Source organism: Mesocricetus auratus, unplaced genomic scaffold (genome assembly GCF_017639785.1).
Source record: "Mesocricetus auratus isolate SY011 unplaced genomic scaffold, BCM_Maur_2.0 Super-Scaffold_100030, whole genome shotgun sequence".
Lineage (NCBI taxonomy): Eukaryota > Metazoa > Chordata > Mammalia > Rodentia > Cricetidae > Mesocricetus > Mesocricetus auratus.
The window spans coordinates 8,896,203-8,920,724 of record NW_024429211.1 but is presented as its reverse complement, the minus strand read 5'-3'; the positions used below and the strand labels follow the sequence as shown (position 1 = coordinate 8,920,724).

The 24,522-nt window shown below is 40.8% G+C and overlaps 1 protein-coding gene across 2 annotated transcripts in view; it reads left to right on the top strand.

Moving 5' to 3' along the window:
- The first annotated feature begins 11 nt into the window (after nucleotides 1-11).
- The window catches only part of Luzp2 (leucine zipper protein 2), a 368,204-nt gene continuing 343,693 nt past the window's right edge, over nucleotides 12-24,522 (top strand). Inside the window, exon 1 of one of the 2 annotated variants that reach the window (XM_040733304.1) lies at nucleotides 12-836. In XM_040733304.1, the coding sequence (XP_040589238.1) occupies nucleotides 775-836 (62 nt within the window). In that variant the 5' untranslated portion in view covers nucleotides 12-774. The remainder of the gene's footprint in view (nucleotides 837-24,522) is intronic. The other variant, XM_040733305.1, reaches the window with a different exon arrangement.

The following is a 24,522-nucleotide window of genomic DNA, read 5'->3' as shown; positions in this document are numbered from 1 at the left end:
AGGAAAACGATCCTTGAAGGTGTATGCGCTCCATCAGCCAGCTGCACACTCTTGAGCAGCTGACAGGCTCTGCTCCAAGACCAGAAGAGAGAGGACGCCAACACACCAGAACCAAGAGCTGCGGACTTCTTTTTGGTCCAGGACTCTTTCCATGACAGGGATCTGGGTAAGGGCCGGCTTCTGATTTGCACTGGCTGCTGCTCCACTCCATCCGCAGCAGGCAAGCCATTATGCATCCAACTAGAGCAGTATTTTAAGCTTACTCTCCAAGCATCATCTCTGCAAAAGCAGTGCAAGCTGGTGAGAGACGACTGCTCCGGACCCTAAAGAGTCTGGAGTCCTTCCCAGCGAATTGTCTCTCACCCTGCGGAGCACGCCAGCTCAATTACTGGAGAATGAGGTTGGTCCTTGCCACCGCCCTCCCCTCCTGTCTTCAGTAAGAGCAGGGAAGAGGAGATCTGCTCCAGTGCGCGCACGGGAGTGACCAAGTGCAGCTGGCTACCAGGGCAGTGACCTGGACGCGGGTCCTTTCCTCTTTCCGCGGCTACACCCGCCCTGTGCGCCCTGACCACAGTGCTGGACCATCCCGGCAGGGCTCTGGGGTGACATCACTCCTGAAGATAGTCGCGCTCTGATCCTTGCCTTCATAAAGCCTCTATCAGTGTGTTTGTGGATCTCTGGAGAGGGCTTCCTGGGAAGGTGAGCAGCGACCGACCAGAACGGAGGAGGCAAAAGAGCAGAGGAGAGTGAAGGAGTACTCCAGAGGGCAGCGACATGAAATTCAACGCTGCACACTACCTGCTGCCCCTGCTGCCTGCACTCGTCCTCAGCACCAGGTGAGTCCAGGAGCATGGGGCCCCAAACAAGGAGGCTGTGCTTGCTGGTCAGGGGAGAGAGAGGCACCTCCCACCTAAGCAAGATGCTAGCTGGGTGATAAAGGATCAGAATCTTTGGACAGAGCACAGCCCTAATATAGTTCCCCCAGGTTCTGGGAGAAAGTCTCAGGATTGCCTCCCTTCAGGGATCAAGAGCATCCCTGCGGAGCAAAATGAAGATAACCCCTACCCCACCCCCTCCCTCAGTCCCGGAGCCCTGTGGCCAGGAACAGTGAACATGCTGAGAAAGGACACCATAAAGAGAAAGTAGGGAGAGAAGAGAATATCCCCAGAGTGCCTGTTTACATCAGACCTCTACTAGTAATTAGGGAACTCTGGTACTCAGGGGAGAGAATTCTAAGGTTCAGAGAGCCAGAGAAAGCCTAAGAGTAGTCGCCACACTCCTCTGAGGGCCTCGCTGAAGTCTTGAGTGGTCTTGGTGGCAGGTGACTTCTTTGGCTGTGTTTAAAGTTACAAGACTGAGGTAGAGGAGTACGTAGTTGAGAACAATCGGCCACTGTGCTCCGTCACTGGCCAAGGATGAGAATTTCAGCCCCAGTACAGAGGACCTATTTTTAGAGGAGAATTCAAAAGCAATGACTGAGAAGTGCTTTGTGACTGCTGCTGGGGATCGAGTCCCAAAGTTGGTGATGGGTTTGCTTTCTTCTCTCCCAAGCACAGCACAACGGTGGCCTGTTTTAGTGCCCGGGACTGAATTTATTCTGCATGCCATGAGCACCCTACTGGCAGCAAACCCTTTTCCTTGGCCTCCGTGAAATAAAATAACACACACAGAGTGTAGAATTCTTTCAAATCCACATGAATGGAGACACTAACTGATTGTATAACTCACCAAAACTACAAGATTCAGAGAGAAGGGACGAAGCAGGCTCACACGCTGTTTAAAGTAAGATGGTGAATTCGTGATTCTGTTTCTCGTACATGTTTCTTTCAGACCTGCATAACCAAATTTCCCTTTCCATGCAAACTGCTCCATTTAGCTCCAAAATTTGATAAATTTGGTCTTTCTTTGAATACAACCCAAGTGACTTTACAAAACTGAAATCAAACTTGAGTGTTATTTCTTCTAAAGATTTGATTGTCATTTCAATTTATAATATTCTCCTTGTGTTTTAAAGAAATTCTCTCTGCTTCCCATTAATAATAAGACTTATCTAAATAATGAGCTCTTTTGAACACTGTGGTGAGCACCAACAGACTAATAAAGTTTGTCTTCAGGCCACTGCCGTTTGTTCTCACCTTCTACTTTAATAATAACTGTGCATTCTTTTGAAGAAGGCACATTTCTAAAGTTTGTACTTGAGTAGATGCAGGTCAACATACCCATTAAACAGTAAATTGTGGGATAAGGAAAACCCAACCCACAGTGGCAAAAAAGACAGGAAGGTTTTCTTGAGTTCCCATAGTCCATTTGCTTTTGAAAGCAGCTACCATTAGAGTGGTACATGAGCTCTGTAGTCTCCACCCAAACCATGTTCTACTTCTGTAATGCAAGAGTCATGAACTTCTGTATCTATGAAAGTGATAATTTCTATAGATATCATTAAGACTGAAAGTCAACACCTTTATTGCAAAATATTAAGTTAATACGGTTTAATATTAGATAGGAACATTCTACAGTCCCGGTATTTGAATTTTACAGAAATACAAGATGAACTTGAAAAGTGAATTTCCGTAATTTCTATAATTTGCGTGGGTCATCTTATTGCTCTAGATCCCCTAGTTACCATCTGATGGTGAACATATTTGAAAATGAATGTGGCTTTATCAGTGTGTCACTTGCCAGAAGAGAACGGACTTTAAAGGAGACTCCCAGGAGGCCATTCTCCTCCCAGTAGTCAGCAGTTATCATTGTCATGTGGAAAGCATAAAGGTTGAAACCGAGTCTGCAAAGCTCTGGGAAGACAGTTGCGTTAGTCCTGAGGGGCCTGCTGTAGTGTTAAGCAACACCGTGTGGCTCAGCCACAGCCACGTGGGACTGGGTTTTGTTAGCTGACGTTTTCAGTGGTTCTTTATATGAAGCAATTGTATCTCACATGCTTACACTGTGTTGGCTAAATCCGTAGAGGGTGACAATTGCCACTTGTTGACTCTGAAGTTCCTTCTAAAGTGTAGGGAATGTGGAAGTACAATTTGCCCTGTCTCGTGTCTCTGAGTAGAGATCCTCTATTTGCTTTTTCTGCCGTAGGCCTGGTGTCTGGAAGGGAAAGAATGACTGCTTTGAAACAGGTACTGTAGTTTGAAGAAGACAGATGTTTTATAGTAGTATTCTAGCTACCCGGGTGGCAATTCTCAGATAAGTCTGCCTTTCAAAGAGAAGTACTGGAAGCTGTATGTTATGTTTGCCCTCCCCCCTTACCACCACAGTTAGAGACCCTATAGATATCAAACAGACATCCCAGAATTCCATCAGCGTGAACAACATCAGCACTCCTGGCTTAGACTTCATTCGTTCTGAAAGAAACGTGAATGCTCACCTTCATTCAACAATCATTTTCCTCTACTTTCCCACTGAGCCCCACAGAGCTAAAAAAAAAAAAAAGAAAAAAAAAAAAAAAGAAAAGACCTTAATGTTGTCTCTGTTGTTTGGAAAGGACACAGAAATTCAAAAATAGAGTTAAGCTAATTCTCTGAAAATGTAGCTAATACAAAGATCCGTTCAATGTGGGCACAAATACGTGTGGTCAAAGAAAACAAGTACAGGAGGAGGCTGAAGAGCTTTGCAACAGAATGGTTGTACTTTTCAAATAGTTTTATTCTGCAGGAGAATAGAATTGCAATTCCAAGGCAATGACTGCACTTCAGAAAGAAGATTTGTAGGATTGAGAGAATGGTGGGGAGAACAGTTCTTTAGAATGTCTTCCTGCAAAGGAACCATGGAGTGCTGGAGGAGGCTTGTGCATTAGCCGCTGAACCTCAGTTCTCTTATGCTGTGTTCATGCTCCTGGTGTCTTTCAAATGTGAACTTTCAAGTGACTTCAGAAGGAGCAAGGCTTAGCAGGGGAGGAGTGCAGGTCTACCAGCTTCTGATGGTTTCCATCAGGAACAACTTTGAGCAGATGGGTGGTTGTTGTCCTCCCAGTAGGAGTCACCTGTGCGGTCTCCTCTGGGACCTGACCAGCAGCTGTTACCACATGCTTCCGTAGGAATCTATTTCCAGATGACACTGTACACTGTGAATGCCCCTCCGTCCTGTACCTTATTCCAACACAAGGATAAAGCTGTTGGGTAAGCCACAGAAAGAGAGGACAACAGCACACTCATTTATACACAAAGACACTTTTGAGGAAATGCATTTGATGTTGGAAGGAGTCTCGCTTTAACTACAATGAAATGACATGAGGTACTAATGAATTTCCCTGCCCAAGTCTTTCACACGTTGATTCTGATGCACACGCTTTTAAAGAATTGGATCCGCTTGTGTAAATGGACCACAGAAGTGTCTTTAACGAGACTGTGTGATAGAGAATGTATTTGCCCCTGAGGCTGCAATTGCCAGCCATAAGTTCCTATTTCCGGCAGCACTCTTTAAAGTATCATGTTTTGGAAAAATCTTTGTAGATCACATTTTCTCTGTGGCAGACAGCAATGACAGTTCAAATCTTTATGTGTTGACTGTGCAATTGTACCAAAGTAACATCCATGCATCTGAAAGGATAAACTTGACCTTCCAACATGGAAGCAAAATGTACCTGGGATTCCTGAGGTGTGAAGTGACATTTCCTTATGTGTGATTTGTGACATCAGATTTGTAACTGTTTCTGAGTGACTGTTAGAGGATTTGCTAAAAGTCATTTACATAGATGGGGCTCAAACATTCAAGTTATCCCATGAAACAGGTAGTATTTAAAACTATGATTTCTTCCATTGGAAGTGTATATAAACAGAAAATATATAAATGTAAGCTCATGTATAAACAGAAAATATATGGACATTTATTATTGTAGTATTCTCTGTGATGTTTTTATTTTCACAAAATGAGTTTTCTGTCTGTTAGTCACTTAGAAACTGAGTCAGGTCATCAATAAAGTAGATTAGTTTTAACTATATGTCTTCTACCAAGACATTCATACAATTATTATAAATTACACAAATTTGAATAAGTAACAGCCATCTTTTCATATAAAGCTCCCTGTGTGAATTAGGAGACAATAAATTATGATAGTTCACATGTTTTAGTTGTAATATTTGCTTTCTTATAACATCAAGATGAAGGGTGTTTTATCTCCAGTCTTATGTGGTAATGGGAAGATTTTAGACAATGGTTAATCTGCATGTTCAGACTTTTGTGTTGGTAGCAAATAGCACCAGTCATAGAACATCTCCCCTCAAACAAAGTTGTCCTAAAAAACTGAACTAATTCATGAAAAGAGTTTAGGTTATTGTGGAACAAGTAAGTACCCCATGAAACTGTTATAAACTTCAAGGAATATTCAATGAAATTCTTGCATACTGATGCAGAAAGATAAGGTAAATCTCAAAGGAAGATGAGTCAGATGGCATCCAGTTAGCATGACACTCTTGTCATCTAAAACAAAGAGAAAGGGGCAGTGACAGTGACGTGGTATCTAGACCCCTGTTCTCAAAATTACTCTGCTGTCACAGTGTTTGCTTGGTTCTGTGTACTTGGCTGCATATTATGAAAATTAGAGGTATTTACTTTAAACACAGAGAATATGATTTAGTTCAAAAGCATAGATTCAGCTAATTGGATTTCTGTTTACGATGTAATTTCATGTACACTGTGTAAATATAATATCAAATCAAAGTCATGAGCACAGCTGTCAGTGAATAGCTACGACATGTTTTCAACACATGCGTAGATGAATTAAAATTTGTTTGACTTCCTTTTCTACTTGTTCATTGCTTTTATCATCCACTAGTAATCTTTAAAATTTATAAGCACTCAGAAAAATAATAGAAAAACATCACATCAAGAAATAATCTACACTATAGAAAATATTTTGAAAACAACTTCGGGAAAAGAAACCCAGCTCTTCAATGTCCTAAGAACCATTGTTTGCAGGCTCTGAGAGAGACCAAGCACTCTGAGCATATTAGAGTCACAGTGCCCATGTTACTTTGTATATATAATTCCTGGAACTGTGCACAGCCATGCTTAAAAACAGACATAAAAAAGTTATCGTTTTTCTACCAATAAATCTCCTGAGTTGTCCTTGCTGCCAATGACATGTGCCAAGTGAGTGGACCACTGAACAGGAAGTTATGTGTGAGCAAGAAGGATTAAAAAGTAGTGTTCATGTTAAGTATATGGCAGAGAAAAAGAGACAGTCACGAAAGCTTATATGAACTTAGTTGAGGGGACACGGAGTTATCGACATTAAATGACTCAATTCAGATGCAAACTGAAGATGAACAGAGTAATAGATGAATAGAGTATCTTCTGGGAATGCCCTCGACAACAATGACAGACGTCATTAGACCAGGGTTAGGGGCTGCACTGCAGTTACCTCTGACTTGTCTCCCTTTGCTTTGGGGTGTTTGGATCCCTTCAAGTGTACCTTAAGGAGTCTACCATTGGGAGACAAGCTGAGAGTAAAGCCTCTGTTCTAGTTCAGTACTCTTCATTCTAAAGACAGAAAACTGGGGCTTAGAGTAAGTGTGATTTCTCTAAAACCACAGAGAAAAAGTAAGACAAATCCCGGAACTTCCTAAGGGCTCTATCATGTCATTCTCCTCAAGGACAAATCTCTTTTGTTATCAGGGAACATGAGAAAAACTGGTTCCCACCATGTATGAGGAGGATTCTACTTTCTGTAATTATAAAGCAGTATTAAAGGGTTGTTTCTGACCACACATTATCCTGATACACAACAGGCTATTGGAAAGGGAATTACAGCAAGAAAGCCCTCCTCCTCACTCTGTGCTCTGTTAATTTTAGAAATGAGAGCTGGCCCATAACTACCCGAGGTCATCTTTAGATCCTGAAGGAGAGCCATTAGTGCTATTAGTGCTTTTTCACTGTTGTACACAATTGACTCTGAAAAGATATGCCCAGAGTGGTCCTTGTTGACCATTATACTTCAATGTGAAAGTGATTTTTTTTTAATTCAATTGAGCTCTGTTTATTGAAGCTACTTCATACAAATGTGTATCCTGGACATCTGCACAAATGTCTCACAGAGGTTAAATCTATGGTGATAACATCAAGGTTAGGTAGAGATGTTGAAGTATATTTCAGAGTGTGGCATTTGTCTATATCTTATCTCCCGGTAAATGCTAAGACAGAGGTAGCTTATGTTACAAATCCGGTGTGTTCGTTACGATACTTCATAAAGTAACATGTCATTTGTCAAGTTTATTAAAACTTAAAATAAACATATTTATTGAATTAATTTCAAAATTGTAAACAGATACAGATTTTTGACAAACCTATAGTCTAATTTATGCTGGTATTCTGCTCCAGGGGAGAAAATGGTGGGGGCTTTCATAGAAATGTGAAGGAAACCCATCTGTTTGGAAGAATGTACACGAGGGAGCTCCTGAAAAGAAAACGTTGGATTGGTCCCCCACCTTGGCCCTCTTTTCAGGTGTACATCTCTTTCTTAGACATGTAAGGACTTGACATACTACCATGCCAGGCCTCTGTAGTCCGAGTAAGTAAGATGTCAGTAAGGATTAATACAGAGTTTCTTTGTGTCTCCTGTGGGGACTGCACCTTCCTCCAGCAGAGATGAGGGTGAGAATTCCCAGTGTCCATAATCTTAACTTAAGGCATCCTCCTCATGTTTAAAAGCACTTACTCATTAATAACTTATTCACTAAGTTATTGAATAACTTATTCACTAAGTTAGTTATTCACTAAGTGGGATTGGGAAAAGAAACCATAATGTTTTTCCCTGTTACGTAGAATTAAATTCTAAAATTACAAAATCAGAGACTTACAATCACAGGGATTTGGGAGAGTAATTATACTCTCTTTACCACCTTTCTTTGGTCCATGAAAATGCGATAACAATGCCTCTCTCATAAAGTTGTCAAGAGGATTAATCATGATAATGTATGCAAATAAATTGTCCAGCTCAAAGAAACACAGCTCAACATACCACCATCATTATTACATGATTAACAGATTTTAGCAAAGGTTATTTTACCCACATATTCCTTGCATTTCAGAAAGCGATAAGAAAAGCCTTCTCACACTATTGTACATAAGCAAATCAGAGTTGGTGGGAAAGGTATTTCGAAGTTTAAGCTTACCTTGAACTATGAAGACATTTCTTCCTCATCAATGAAGAAAACTATTTGCAATACAGTACAGAGGCCAGTTCCTTATCTTCCAAACCAGCCCTATTTGGGAAGACAAAATTAAATGTCCATGATATTCTCAAGAAAAAAGAAATCAGGGTCACATCCATTTCATGTCCAGAGCCTCCCGATTGTGTTGGCAATATGGTTAAAATAAAAAATAAAGTTATTAAAAGTATAGTCTAGCAACGTCTCAGCAACAGCCTTGAGGAAAGTTCATTGACCAGAGTGCATAGCTCAAGCACACATGATAATGGCAGACCCACAGGGCTACATCATCAGTGAGGAAAAGCATACGCACTGACAAGTCTAGGCACAGTGAGAGCACTGAACTGCTCCTTCTCAGTAGTTCCCCAGGGGCAAGGCCCAGTCTGAGTGTTATCAAATAGACCAGGAAAGGCAGGAATGTGAGAGAGGGTAGGGGCCTAGAACAGGAGAACTTTTAGAATGCTGTGAGCGTGGCAAAGAGAGATTTGAATAAAAAGAAAAGCTCACAATCGATGGCCTTTCTGCCCTAAAAATACTGAAGTTCCTCTGCCTCATGCTTAGGATCATTCCTTGACAATCTTCGCAGGAACGAAGCCTTTGGCATTGAGGAGGAAATGGGGAAATTTTCTGAATTACAACAAGAAGCAAGAGGACATATGAAAAATTGAAGTGACATGCTGGAAAAAGGCAGATATGGTTGAAAGATTCAGTTATTACTGAGAGTATATATTTTTTTTCTTTCTTCCGCAGAGAGAAATGTGACAAATAAGTTCACAAGAAAAGTGGAAAAAATTGCTCTTTTCCTGACACTATAGTTTGGGACATTATAGAAATATATCGAATCCTTGCTTTTTAATGTTCAGCACAGATCTTTATTTCAGCTGTTCACTTTACAGTGTTGTGGGTTAATGGCCCAACCAGAATGGCTGAGGATAAAGCAAGCCTCTGGAGATGGTATAAGTACTTACTTCCTGTGAGTTAACCCTAATGTTTTAGTTATATTCCCACTGTACATGTTATATACCTGGGGAGATCTAAATATTGAACAAGTTTTAATGATTAGCCCACCTTCTTCTAGAAAGAAAGTACTCAGATCTCAGTCCGTTGTTCTGAGAATGACTCTAACAAAAGACTCCCAATGCTACTTGTAAAATCTCTGTATAAAAGCACACCAACACAACAATAAAGAATAAAAGTGTTCGCCGGGTGTTGGTGGCTCACGCCTTTAATCCCAGCACTCAGGAGACAGAGGCAGGCGGATCTCTGTAAGTTCGAGACCAGCCTGGACTACCAAGCGAGTTCCAGGACAGCCTCCAAAGCCACAGAGAAAGCCTGTCTCGAAAAAACAAAAAAAAAAAAAAAGAATAAAAGTGTTCTAATAACCTACTAATGGGAGCTGGAAAGATGGCTCAATGGTCAAGAACACTTAATGCTCTTCCAGAAGACCTAGGTTCAATTCCCAGTATCCACACAGTAGCTCAAAGTCCTATGTAACCCTAATCTCAGGGCACCCAACACTCTTTCCTGGCCTTCAGGGCACCAGGCATGCACACGATAAACAAACATGTTACAGGCAAAAAACTTAGCTACAAAACAGAACTGTGCTGATAATAGGGATGTTGAAACCACTTGTTCTCATGAGATTGGAGGATGTGTGACATTAAAATATCCTTAAAATAAGTCAAAGAATTATATCAATTTGAAGACAGGAAAAACTTAGGCTTTCTTAAAAATTTAAAAATTTCCAGGCAATTTCATCTTTCCCATTCTGAAAATGAGTGTGTTCTCTGATGACTGTTTCTCCACATATGCTCTTCATTATGTGAGAACAAGCATCTCCTGGGGGGAACCTGAAAGAGACAGTTCTGGGTTAGGCATATCAGATCAGGGAGGGAGAGGGCAGTGGATTTTTACCTTAGCACGATGCTTCCAGTGAACATGAAAGTTTAGACATCACCTCTTTACAGAGTTTGGAACACTTTGAGCTCATTGGCATTAACTAAAGCTGAACACGGCCTCTCAAATCAGGGGACTGCGATGGTGTGTGGCAAAAGTCACACTGTTTACTGTGGATAACTGTATTTAGTATGTGGCCTGGTTATCTCACACCAAGAGGTATTTACCAATCAAGTTTCATGAAAAGCATTCTCTGGCTCATTTGGTGCTCTCCAAAGAGGAAAAAAATAAGATAAATTAAATGCTATTTACATGGATTCTCAGGGGGTACTACAGAATAAAGTGTATTAGAGATCGAGGTGAAATCACTAGGATGTATTGAGAAAAATGTGGGTTTTTTTTAAACATCCGCACCACAATCTGTAAGAGGGAGGCAGCAATACCCATGACCTGTAGGAGCAGCAGAACAGCATGTTGGTGCCTTCTTCACACAAGAGGTCTGACGTTTCATGTCAAGCAGAGGCGACATTTCCTTAGTGAACAAGGTCTTCATCTGTCATGGACACAATTGTGTCTCTGTGATGGGAAAATCATCTTCTGCATGAATTTGCTGAGCTAACTAGCAAGTGAAATTTTTTTAGACCTTTGTTTCTCCTTGTCCTTTTTGTCTGCAATATTTGTCTTCTCTTTTTGCGTGAAAAAGTAAAATAATAATGCAATGTGTGTAATAAATATGCTCAATCAGGGTTATCCTCACAGTAACCTCTGAGGTGTTAGGAAGCTGAGGTGCATGGGGATGAGACTGATCTCTTTTAAAGCCAGTGATAAACTCAAATCCCACTGACACTATGCTCAACGGGTGATGGATGACCGTGCCCGTGGCACTAACCCAGTGGAATGACTCTAAATTGAATTTGCATCATTGTATTAGTCTGTTTTCTTTCACTCAGAAACATGAAGTAAAATAACATAATAAAATAGAATGACTGAAGAGTGTACCTAATAAAGGAAGGAAATAAAAAAACATAGAACTTGCCAGGTGGTAGTGGCCCACGCCTTTTATCCTAGCACTTGGGAGGCAGAGGCAGGCGGATCTCTGTGGGTTTGAGGCCAGCCTGGTCTACAAAGCTACCCAGAGAAACCCTGTCTCGAAAAACCAGAGAAACAAAACAAAAAATAAAACTTTCTCTGTAACACATTCTACCACATCTATTAAAGTTAGCAGAAGATTCTTTCCGCAAGGTTTATTTTACTCTGTTTCTGCTGTGAAAGAAAATTACCTTATATCAGTAAGGAATCACTCTTTCATGTGTGCCCTATTTTGCATAACTGCCGATGGTTGTATTTGCCCGTCTCTGGGTGCAGGTGCTGCTCTAACATTAACCACGGGGCTTGAACAGGGCTATAAGAATTGAGTTGACACTTTGATATCTCTAGTTCCTTGAGTCTTAGTGACACGATTCTGGGCAGTGCTAAGACTCAAGTAAAAAATTCTTAAAGCAGTCATCAGGAGCTAGAGAGTTGTTGTTGCTGCTGTTGTTTTGCTTTGTTTCTTCGTGGATAATAATTTCTCTGTGAATTTCTCTAGGCCCCCTGCATTTAATGCTTCTTCAGTACTCTTCGAAGTCCTTACCTTACAGATTAAGATGATAAGAATCAGAGAAGTTGATAAATTTAAGGTCATAATTAATAATTGATCCCACGATTTGATGGGCATAAGCAGCAACGTGGGAGTGTTGAGACAGCAGTTACAGGCTCATGGGACGTAAATCAGAAACCAAGGGGCTGATGGGAAATGCATGCAGACTGGTGGGAATGGGCGTGAGTACCACAACTTAGGAGCGCACTTGCTCACCTGGGGATCAGTGTGCCTCCCATCTAGTAAGAGGTTTCCCCTTCTACTAACACATGTGGAAAATGACAGATTTGATTTTAGCTCAGCTGCTTTTGAGCCTCACCATGTTGCCTAAAACAACAACAGCATTAGTATAATCCTTAGCCACCAAGACAGCAACAAGAAGCATATGAAGCCTAACAACTCTGAAGTTGCACTCCTGTTGTTGACCAGGAGATGGCATTGGAAAACATTCTAGTCCTCTATACAAGACTTAATCCCTTATAGACTTCACACATTAATCCCAAAGTGGATCTGAGTAAGGTTTGGTTTCAAATAAAAGTCATTGACTCGGAGGTATACAGTGTATATATATGCTTGTAATGAACACAGTTGCTCATATGGGGATGCTGCTTAGGGGTATATATTACACACCAGTAAAAGTCTCTCTCTCTCTCTCTCTCTCTCTCTCTCTCTCTCTCTCTCTCTCTCTATCTATCTATCTCTCTCAGTGTGTGTGTGTGTATGCCGTATCTCATCTCCACTTTTCTGAGACTGTTTTTGTGATGTACAATTCAGATTAATTCCATTATCAAGTGGAGGAGCACTTCCCATGTTTGCCTTCCTTCTTAAGAGGCAATGTGCATGAAAATTTAATATGGGCCAATTCTTCCATATACACTGCAACTTAGCATCATTACATCAAAGTACTTTATAATGACAGCCTTATTAGGAACCATGTGAAAGGGGTGTAATATCATGCGTTTCACATTTTAATCTTAGTATCTCCTTCATACCCACACATATTCACAACACTCATGTGGGAGTGAGTAGTAACCTCATCTTATAGATGAGGGGATTGTGAGTCATGGGACCTTCATGGCACAAACATGAGCTCTGAGTTCCACTTTCACAATGACAAAGTTGCATGTAGACAGTTAGTGAATAAAGGGAGCAGATGTTTGGCGATTCTGGCTTTGGTCACCACTTGTTTTCTGTCTGTTCATAAATTGATGCCAGACCCTGCCTCGACATCTTGCCTACTTAATTGGTTTTTCTTTTCTTTTCTTTTCTTTTCTTTTTTTGAGACAGGCTTTCTCTGTATTGTTTTGGAGGCTGTCCTGGAACTTGCTCTGTAGACCAGGCTGGTCTCAAACTCACAGAAATCTGCCTGCCTCTGCCTCCTGAGTGCTGGTGTTAAAGGTGTGTGCCACCAATGCCCGACTCCTACTTAATTGTTAAAAACATGTATTGTTGCTTTAATAAGGTATAAATTAATTTCTTTTTCATATTTTCAATATGAAATATAGAAAATGAGGAGCTAACTAACTCTGCATGGTTGGAAAGTGGACAATCCCTACAGTTTTATAGCTTCCACAGGCCTTAGATATTTTCATAGTCATCCACCCTTCTTCTACCAAATGTGCATATACATATACATTATCCTCAAGATAATAGCAAGAACTCACACCATCACCACAGAGCCGAGCTTAGGTATGCATTTAACAAACACTGCTCTTTAGCACACATTCATGGTGGGCACTAGGACACTAGGTGTTTCCGTTTCCAGCCATGCATTAGATAAACTACATGAGTTATTCAACAGTTTTACAATAGACTTGGTGTTGGATGGTTTTTCAACAATACGTCAAATAAAGCTTTTGTCCTGAGACTGCTTAAGGCTCAGCTGTGGTGTTTAGCATTCTGGGTATATTATAAGTGTTTTTAGTTTAGAAAACAATTTTATCACAAATCAAAGAGCATCTGTGTGTGTAAGTGTGTGTGTGTGTGTGTATCACACACACATATATAGTGTTTAATGCTTGTTTTTATATAAAAGACAGATGTATTAATATTTACATGCATACATAAACCTGCATTTTCGTGTTTCTAATTGTAGAAAAAAATTTAAAGCATTTCTGGGCTCTAAATTTTAAACCTCTTTCTCAGGCTGCAGGCAGCAAAGGGAAGGCCAAAACTAAGTTGTACCTTGGAAGATCAATCAACTAATTCTATTAGCACCAAGTACACAATAAATTCTGGGCATAAATCAATTTTTCTTTCAGTACATCAGCAGTCATTGTGTCCCTGTGACCTTTCAGAGAATGACTGTAGACAGTGTTTATCCCAAAGAACAATGGAAAGGTGACGGACTGAGAAATTAAGGGCTTTCCAACGGAATACCAAGTGCAGGAACAAGTGTGGACTGAACAGAGGGAGTGTTTGATGTGTGCTAGAAATGTGCCTTTGGCAAGTACAGTCAGGGTTCCTGGGCTATGGGCTGTAATAACATGCTCATATGGCTGGGGAATAGAGTTGTCTTGTGGAGGCAGAATGTTTTAAAGATGAGAGGTGAGCATTGCACTCATCAGACATGTGTGGTGTGTCACAGTTGCAGAATACTGAAAGGAAGTTTCTCTTCTTTTTGTTCTGTCAATAAAAATGACAGAAGCATCCAGGGGAATAAAACCATAAAAGGCAGACAGAAAAGAACTCTTCTGATTCGTCATCCATGGTATAATAGAATGAGAAGAATGGTTTGTTCTTTTTCCCACATTGCTATAACAAGGTTTCTGAAGCCAAACACCTTAAAAAGCAAAAAGGATTCATTAGGTCATAATTTTGAAGTGTGTAGTTTCAACATTGTGTATCTGCAATGGTTCAGTCTCTGGTGAAGTCTAACAGTGGATGACTTCCTCAAAAAAGCATGAGCAAGAGAAAGATGACTTCAGAGAACAGAAAGCCAGAAAGAAGGGGAAAGGTTTGCCTGTTTCATCACGGCATGAGAGGCAGATAGCTGACGGGGAGTCACACTCTTTGAAACACATTCCCTTACTACAGTGGATGTCCTGAGCAACAAGATCACTGTTCATGACTGACTTTTGGGCCACTAGAAGGAATAACCTGACCATTGGTTGGTCTATAGTAAGTAAGTACATCAAAAAATACTTACAAAGTATCTAGCAAAGGCCAAATAAATATTCCAGGAAATAACCTCAATTGTCAGATATTTGAGATACATAACCAAGGCCCTTAATGAGGAAGGTTACCATCTGAAGGGAAGAGTTGAATTCTCTGTCTCAGGGAGTCAGGAAGAAAAATCCATGGAAGCTGACACAGCAGTAAATGACTGTTAGACTTAGCTTTTCTCAAAAATAAGAGGAATTTTAACTCACATTTTTGTTCGAGAAATAAATTCCTGGGGGAGTATCACCTTGTGTAAAAGCATTAAAATGAATTGTTAATGACAGTCCTCAATTGTCCATGACTACTTTGGGTCTTATTGATTTTTAAGGAAAGACCACAGGCCCCTACCTCAGGGTAGGTTTGCATCTATGGTACAATTTGAGATCACATTTCGAAAGAGAAGTATTATCTACGGAGGCTGACCCAAGCAGAGGAGGCTGGCCCAGGCAGAGGAGGCTGGCCCAGGCAGAGGAGGCTGGCCCAGGCAGAGGAGGCTGGCCCAGGCAGAGGAGGCTGGCCCAGGCAGAGGAGGCTGGCCCAGGCAGAGGAGGCTGGCCCAGGCAGAGGAGGCTGGCCCAGGCAGAGGAGGCTGGCCCAGGCAGAGGAGGCTGGCCCATCTGATGCTGAATCTCAGTCTTTCATGATACTTGTTATGCAGTTCTGAAAGTCCTTTACCTGTTTATTTTAGTCGCCCTGGGAAAATAACCACAATGAAGTCCTGTTGTAATAAATAACACATAACATTTTTACAAAAACAAAAAAAAAAACCTCACTTCTACTGGGTTGGAATATGCTCCATTTATTTAGCACTGAACTGTAGAAATGGTTGCAAAGTAGAAAATTACTTCTTTAAAATATTAGTAGCAGTAACAGTAATAGCAGGGTGCATGTGTCTTTGTGTGTATGTCTGTGTGCCTGTATGTGTGTTTGTGTGTGCATGAGTGTGCAGGAGAGGTCACGGTACATCAGGCTCATATAGCAAGCATTTCCCTCTTTGACCTGTCTCACTAGTCCTATAAAACAATTCGTGTAAAGTGTGGACGTGTCTTATATAGATATGATGATATATGACTAAGTCATAATTTATTCCTGCTGTGAAATTGTGTGACCATTAAAGACAGAGACATTCTGTGACTCTGCGTGGGCTCTAGAGCTTACTTTTATTATTCTCGTGTAAAGTGTGTACATGCCTTATATAGATACGCTGATATATGACTAAGTCATAATTTATTTCTGCTGTGAAATTGTGTGACCATTAAGGACAGAGACACTCTGTGACTCTGTGTGGGCTCTACAGCTTACTTTTATTATTCAATTCCTTCTTTATGTTTTCTCCTTTCCCTTCCCTTTACATTTCATCATTCCCTCCCCAATTCTCTTCATCTTTCTCCTCTTCCTTTTCCTCTTCCTTCTTTAAGTTGCCTAAGCTGTTCTCTGGCCACAGACTTCCAAATGCTGAGATTATAGGCTTGCATACCAAGCTGTGATCCATCATTTGAATTTAAACACGGCACTCTGGGAATTTTCTGTGTACATCAGATGCTAACTCAACACATTTTCCATGAAGTTCTTCGGACTTGGAAACAAGGGGATTGCCCTAAGGGAAGGATTCTTTCAGATGAAGGAATCAAGCGTTTCAAGCTGCATAATTATCACTAAATAAACATTATTAATAAATGAAAACAATAATATTATAACACTTAGGGAGTAGATATTACCTCATGCGATCAGTATGCTACATAATTCATCTTACCCAATGCATAGTTAAGAATCTTGCATTGGCTTGCTAGTTAGAAGAGGTATATGAAGTTAAGCTAAGGGCTGTAAAAACCTAACATGTAAACTACTTATCATTGGAGTAATACATGTTCAATATCTTTCATTAGTTGTGGAAAAATATCTGACCTTACTATTCCTCCAAAGGCAGTCTAAACTCTAATTTTGTGAACATAGAATGCCGCCCTGAAGACATCCTTTGTATACACAGCCAGCGAAAACGCTCTCCCTTTCCCTTGATCAAACATCCATAAATGTACTAAATGTACTAAAGGACATGTTTGTTGAATGCATTTAATGGAGTTTTGAGAGTATTAACTTGGTGATAGGAGCCTCAAGTGGGTGGTGGGTTTTGTTAGAAATTTGTCTATCTAGTCTGCACAGTGCTTGTTTTTCTTCAATAGCGAGCTTGGAGCAGCAACCCCAGGTGTCAAGTAATCTTACAAATACTTTCTTCTTTTTATTTGACTTCTTTGGTTAATAACATTCCTTGGCTTATAATATTACTTCAGAATCTGCACAGCTAAGTGACTTTGCAGGACACTAACAATAAAATCCCTAATATCTGGAAATCTTTAATTTTCAGGGAGTTTGAATTAGAGGATTTTGAAGCCCTGAATCCTCATAAGTGGGGAATCTGGTAGAAGAACAGCTGTCAGATTGCAGTGGTATTTTCACAAACAGAATTAAATGCATAGCGCTCGCTACTCCACTCACTACTGTTATGACTGGAAATGGAACTACCAGTGGCAGAAAGGGAAGGCAGAGCCTATTGCTGCATAGGGATAGCTGTGTGTGTGGTTGGATTTGAATGGCATTGTGAAGTTATTCCTGCAAGACAAACTAGCTGTGATGACGGAGCTCCTGCCAGAGGAAGCACACACATAAAGACCTTGCAACTTTTGTGAATATGCATAGCATTGTGTGTGGGTAGTTACGTTTCTGTAAGTCAAGAATAATAGCAGAACCCTTAACACTGGAAAGGAATTGGAATGTTTGCTCCTTGTTCTCACTCACATTTTCCTGCTGGTGTGTTATTAATCCAAGTTGAGGAAAGTGTAATGAGTCTGCTTATCTAAGAATTATTATCTGGGCCATACTAGGTTTAGCAAGCCATGATACGACAGCACAATTGTTAACAGCACAGAAAGTTAGCGGTTTTTGGCAACACAAAGCTCACTAATGAACAAACCCAAAAGGGTTCCCTCCATTCTGCAGAATAACAAAGCGCATCCATGGTTAACAGGAAAAATGATGGCATACACTTGAGTTCACTGCATCCCAGACTACTGTTCCAGAGTTCCATGCACTAGCTACCTATCTTTCCGAGTAGTGAGACAGGCACACTGGCAAGCAGCCAGTTTTGTCTAAAGGATTTACTCACTACCTCTATGGAAAGAAGGAGAAACTAAATCCTGTATCAAAAATAAGCAGGGCCCTTCCAGGGGATATGGGGTCTTGGTTGCACCTTACCCATTTTCCCCAATGCAATCCTGGGTGACATACTCCAGAGGACATCGGGAAAGGTTTTGAAGAACATCCTGTTTCCTGTGGAAAGGACTTAAGCCAGCCAGGCCCTTTACTGAATTCATGGGTGACTTTACCTTCCTAGGAAGGGACAAGAACAAGGTCAGGAATGTACCCGGCAGTTTTTAACCCAGCTCTGAATACTGTGTTGATAGCACATTCTGTAGTTGGTGAGGACTATAATCAAGAAATGGAGATGAGATAATTGCTCTAAGGCTAGATATAGAAACCACCTAGAGTCAGCAAGCCCCAAAGTGAACTGCACTGGAGTCAGTAAAGCACACGGAAGGCGAGATACAACGTCAGGTTCTAAGGTCCAGGATGGACATGGAGAAAGGAAGGAGAATCATAGGGATACATGGAAATGATGTCAAGTAGCATTTTTCTCACCTCTCTACAGAAAAATAGTCAGAGACAGCAAAACAAAAACAAAAACAAAAAAACCAAAACAGAAAAACCCTCAATTGGCCTTTGTACTGCCTTAAGTCTTCATATTATTTTATTCTCTTAGCAAATATGTAAGATTCTCTTAATCAGTTAGAAATTTACACCATGTAACTCCAAAGTGCTGCATATAGGAGACTTAGACATATACCTGTCCCTGTGCATACTAATTAAGAGCCTGGAGGTTTTCCATAATCCTTACAAATGTGACTTGGAAATGAGAAAGTGGGTGGTCTCTAGGAGGGACTCATTCAAGACTTAATCACCCATCTTTTGTGGGGAGTAAATCCAAGTAGTAGCTGGTTATTCAAATTACATTTCTGACTTCATCCTGTGAAAACTGTTCAGTTCCTTGTCTTTTTTTTTTCTTTTTGGCCTTGAGGCATAAAGTCTATACTCTCCTCAGACTTAGTTACGTTTGTTCACTTTGAAGAAGAGTTAGGCAGACGCCAGGCCTGGTTAAACTTGGTTAGCTGGTACAGCGCACACCTGTGTTTTGATTGTGAAATGCCCCTCACAGGTTCATGTGTTTTGAACTTGGTCTTCAGCTGCATCAGTAGCATTGTTTTAGGGTACACTTAGAATCCTCTGGAATTGGGTCCTAGAGGAGGATATGGACACCAAAGGTATGTCTTTAAAGGGTATGTGCAGTTCAGACTCTGGCCTGCTCTCTTGGCTTCCTTTTTGCCTCAGTGGTGTAAGGAACTCCGGTAGTAAACTCATAATTTCTGCCCCGCCTTGCCTAGCATGATTGACAAGACTCCCCTGCGATCATGAGCCAAATCAACCTTCCACCTCTGTTGTTGCTTAGACATAAAGAAGCATGCACCATCACCTGCATGGTAGTCAGCAGATTAGCTCTCTTCACTTTCAGAACCACAAAAGTACTCACTGATAGAATCTCTGGCAAGTACAATTTCACAGGATGTTTATGAGGTCTAGTTTATTTATTTACTTATTTTCCTTTTTGTTTATTTGAATTAGAAACAAGTTTCTTTCACATGGCAATCCCAGCTCTCTCTCCCTCCCCTCCTCCCCTGATGCCCCACTAACCACACTAACCCCACCAACCCCACACCCCATCCCCACTTCACTCCCCAGGGAGAATGAGGCCCTTCATGGGGAATCTCCAGAGACTATCATTTCAATCAGGGCAGGGCCTAGGCACTCCCCTGTGTCCAGGGAGAGGGAGCATCCTTTCATGTGGAATGGGTTCCCAAAGTCCATTTCTATACCAGGGATAAATACTGATCTACTACCTGAGGTCCCATAGATTGTCAGGGGCTCCTTACTGAAACCCAAATTTACATAGTCTGGATAAGTACCATGCTGCTCTCTCAGCCATCAGTCTGGGGTCCATGAATTCCCCCTTGTTCAGGCCAGCTATTTCTGTGGGTTTCAACAGCTTGGTCGTAAGCCCTTTGCTCATCACTACTCCCTCTCTGCAACTGGGTTCCAGGAGTTAAGTCCAGTGTTTAGCTGTGGGTGTCTGCCTCTTCTTCCATCTGTCACTGGATGGAGGTTCTAGGATAGTATGTAAAATCATTATTAGGGACTGGCATTTAAAGTAGTCTCTCTACTACTGCTTAGTTTGCCAGTTGGTGTCATCCTTATAGGTCTCTGGCGATCTCACTAGTGCCAGATCTCTCCTCAAACCTATAATGACTACTTCTATTATGGTATCTGTCATCCTGCTCTCTATTCTTCCCCCAACTCAACCTTCCTGCTCCCCCATGACCTCCTCTCCCCTCCTCTTCTCCCTATCTCTTTCTCTTTGCTCCCTCTTCCCTCCCCCCATGCTCCCAAAGTAGCACACTTATCTCTCTTAGGGTCCTTCCTGTATCCATACTCTCTGGCAGTGGGACTGTAGGCTAGAAATACCATGATCGATGTCTAAAATCCATATATGAGTGAGTACATACCATGATTGTCTTTTTGTGACTGGGTTACCTCACTCAGAAAGATTCTTCTAGTTTCATCCATTTGTGTGCAAATTTCAATATCCATTTTTTTTCTGCTGAATAGTATTCCATTGTGAAAATGTACCACATTTTCTCTATCCACTCTTCAGGTGAGGGGCATATAGGTTGCTTCCAGGTTCTGGATATTACAAATAATGCTGCCATGAACATAGTGGAACACACATCTTTGTTGTATGAATGGGCATCTTTTGGATATATGCCTAAGAGTGGAGTTGCTGGGTCTTGTGGTAGGTTTATTCCCATTTTTCTGAGGAATCTCCATACTGATTTCCAAAGTGGCTGAACCAGTTGGCACTCCCACCAGCATTGGAGGAGTGTCCCCCTTTCACCACATCCTCTCCAGCATAAATTGTCATTGGTGTTTTTGATTTTAGCTATTGTGACAGGAGTGAGATGATATCTCAGAGTTGTTTTGATTTGCATTTTTCTGATTGCTAAGGGTGTTAAGCACTTTCTTAATTTTCTATTAGCCATGTTAGACTCCTCTATTGAGAATTCTCTATTTAGTTCTGTACCCCACTTTTTAATTGAATCCTTTGGTGTTTTGGAGACTTGCTTCTTACGTTCTTTGTAAATTTTGGAGATCAAACCTCTGTCAGATGTAGGGTTAGTGAATATCTTTTCCCATTCTGTGGGATGCTTTTTTGTCTTTTTGACTGTGTCCTTTGCCTTACAGAAGCTTCTCAGTTTCAGGATATCACATTTATTAAATGGTCATCTCAGTGTGTGGGTTAATATCAGGGTTTTCAATTTGATTCCGTTGGTCTACCTGTCTATTTCTGTGCCAATACCAAGCTGTTTTAAATACTATAGCTCTGTAATACAGCTTGAAGACAGGGAGGGTGATGCCTCCGGAAGTTCCTTTATTTTGAAGGTTGTTTTGGCTATCCTGGGTCTTTTGTTTTTCCATATAAAGTTGATTATAGTTCTTTTAAGGTCTGTGAAGATTTGTGCCTGTATTTTGATGTAGATTGCTCTTGGTAAGATTACCATTTTTACTATGTTGATCCTAGCTATCCAAGAACACACTGAGATCTTTCCATTTTCTGGTATCTTCTTTATTTTCTTTCTTTGAAGGCTCAAAGTTCTTGCTATACAGGTCTTTCACTTGTTTGGTTAGCCAATACTTCAAGTTATTTTATGTTTTTGTGGCTAATTTAAAGGGTAATGTTTCTCTGATTTCTTTCTCAGCCATTTTTCGTCTTTGTATAGTTGGGTTACTTTTTCTTTTTTTGAGTTACTCTTGTATCCTGCCACGTTGCTGAAGGTGTTTATCAGATATAGGAGCTCCCATATAGAGTGTAGAGTTTTTCGAGTCACTTAAGTAAACTATAATATTATAGTGAAAGTTTGACTTCTTCCTTTCCAATTTGTATCCCCTTGGTCTTTTGTTGTCTTATTGCTCTAGCTAGAACTTCAAGTACAATATTGAAGAGATATGGACAGAGTGGACAGCCTTGTCTTGTTCCTGATTTTAGAGGAATTGTGTTATATCTCTCTACACTTAGTTTTATTTTGGCTGCTGGTTTACTGTATATTGTTTTTCTTATGTTCAGGTATGTTCCTGTTATCCCTATGGCTCCAGGACCTTCATCATGAAGGGTTGTTGGATTTTGTCAAAAGATTTTTCAACAGTTAGTGAGATGATCATGTGGGTTTTCTTTTGTAGTTTGTTTATGTGGTGGATTATACTGATGGATTTTTATATGTTGAACCATATCTGCATCCCTGGGATGAAGCCTACTTTATCATGGTGGATGATTTTTCTGATGTGTTCTTGGATTTTATTTGCCGGAGTTTCTTTTGTTTGTTTTTCAAGACAGGGTTTATCTGTGGCTTTGAAGGCTGTCCTGGAACTAGCACTTGTAGACCAGGCTGGTCTTGAAGTCATAGAAATCCGCCTGCCTCTGCCTCCCGAGTGCTGGGATTAAAGGCATGTGCCACTACCGCCCTGCTGATTTGCCAGCATTATATTGAGTATTTCTGCATCAATGTTCATGAGGGATATTGGTCTATAGTTCTCTTTCTTAGTTGTGTGTTTCTGTTGGCTTGGGTACCAAGGTAATTGTAGCCCTGTAAAAAGTGTTTGTCAGTGGACCATGTGTGTAATTTAAAATGAACTTTCTTGGCGAAATACTTGTCCTGCCTTGAGAAATGCAAGTTGTCTTTTAAAAATAACTTTGTCTTTTCATAGTTAATATCTTTAATATACTGTGATCATATGCACTCCATTATCTTCCCTAATACTTTGATTTCTCCAACTGAATCTGGTCTTTTTCTTTTTTACCCCAAAGATTCCATCCTTCCATATTTTCTTTATTTTCAACTCACTGCATTTAATTAGGATTCCCTGCATGTATGTGGGTAAGGAGGTTATTTGCATGAGTGGAGACAATGCACTGGTAGTATATCACAAAGCATTTGACATCACTGGCCCCACCAATCATTAACTACCTATAGCTCCTCAAGTGTGAGTGAGGGTTTATAAGTCAAGATGTAATACTGGCATCTCTGCCTTGTGCAAGTCTCATGCAGTAGTCACTGTTGTCTAAGTTTTCCAAATACTTTGACCTGTCATGAGTCTCTCCATCTGTCATCCCTCGCTGCAAACAAAAGCTTGTCTGGTCAAGACTGACAGCAGTTTAAGCATGCATGAGTGTATCATACGTATTTAGAAGGCAGTTTGATGTCATGTCCATATAATAATAGGCTCTTTTATACATAAAAGTTCTAGTCACAGATTTTGAACTGGTTTACAATACCAGGCATGCTACTGTAAACAAGTCACATCTTTCCCAGAAGGTTGGTACTATAGCTTGCACTAGTCATAGATGAGTAAGACCATTGATTACTTTTCTTTATCATGTAGCCTGCGTAGCACCTCTTCCACAACATAACGTATTTTTACTTCCTTTTTTGTTTTTGCAGTTTTATTATTATTTTATTTAAGTTAGAAACAATCTTGTTTCACATGTCAGTCCCAGCTTCCTCTCCCTCCCATTCTCCCCCCCTCCTGACCAGGTCCCCCAGTCCCTCACCCAATCTCCCCTCCAATCCCCAGGGAGGGTGAGGCACTCCATGGTGGATCTCCAGTAACTGTCATTTCATCCAGGGCAGGACCTAGGCTGAGAGAGACTCCCATATTGTGGCATGGGCACTTAAAGTCTATTTGTATGCCAGGGATAAATACTACCCAAGGCCCCATAGGTTACCTAGGCCTCCTCACTGATACCCACATTCAGGGGGTCTGGGTTAGTCCCATGCTTTCTACACAGCCATCAATCTGGGGTCCAAGAGCTCCTCCTTGTTCAGGTCAGCTGTTTCTGCGGTTAAACCAGCCCAGTCTTAACTCCTTTGCCCATCAGTTCTCTCTTTCTGACACTGGATTCCAGGAGTTCAGTTCAGTGTTTGTCTGTGGGTGTCTGCCTCTGCTTTCATCAGTCACTGGATGAAGGTTCTGTTTCCCAGACTCTCTGACTTCCCTTTGTAAGTTGAGAAATTTTAAAAGTATATAGGTTATTTTAATTTAGTTGTTTGTAGAGACCAATGTCTCTCAACAGCTGTTGCTTGATCATCAGCAAGCAAAGTAAAAAAAATAATAAAGTCAAGACAACACCATAAGGATCCAGGCTCCCTGTGTATTTTCCATCTCTGTGCCTTCTTTTTATTATTTTATGTTATCTTTCATAATTTTTAGTTATGTATAAATTTTTCCTATGGCTGCCTACATCCATTTTCTTTCCTTTCTTAAGCCTATGTACTTTTTAAAGACACACTGTAACCTGTTTAGAGAGGGGGTTTTTTTGTCTGTGTAGATCTGTTTTCACTGAATATCTGCAGGGTTTTCTGATTGTGCGACAGGAATCTTAAATTGTTATGTGAGCCTTCATTGATCAGTTTAGCGCATGGTACATGGCACTGCTGGCTGGTTCTAGGCAGTCTC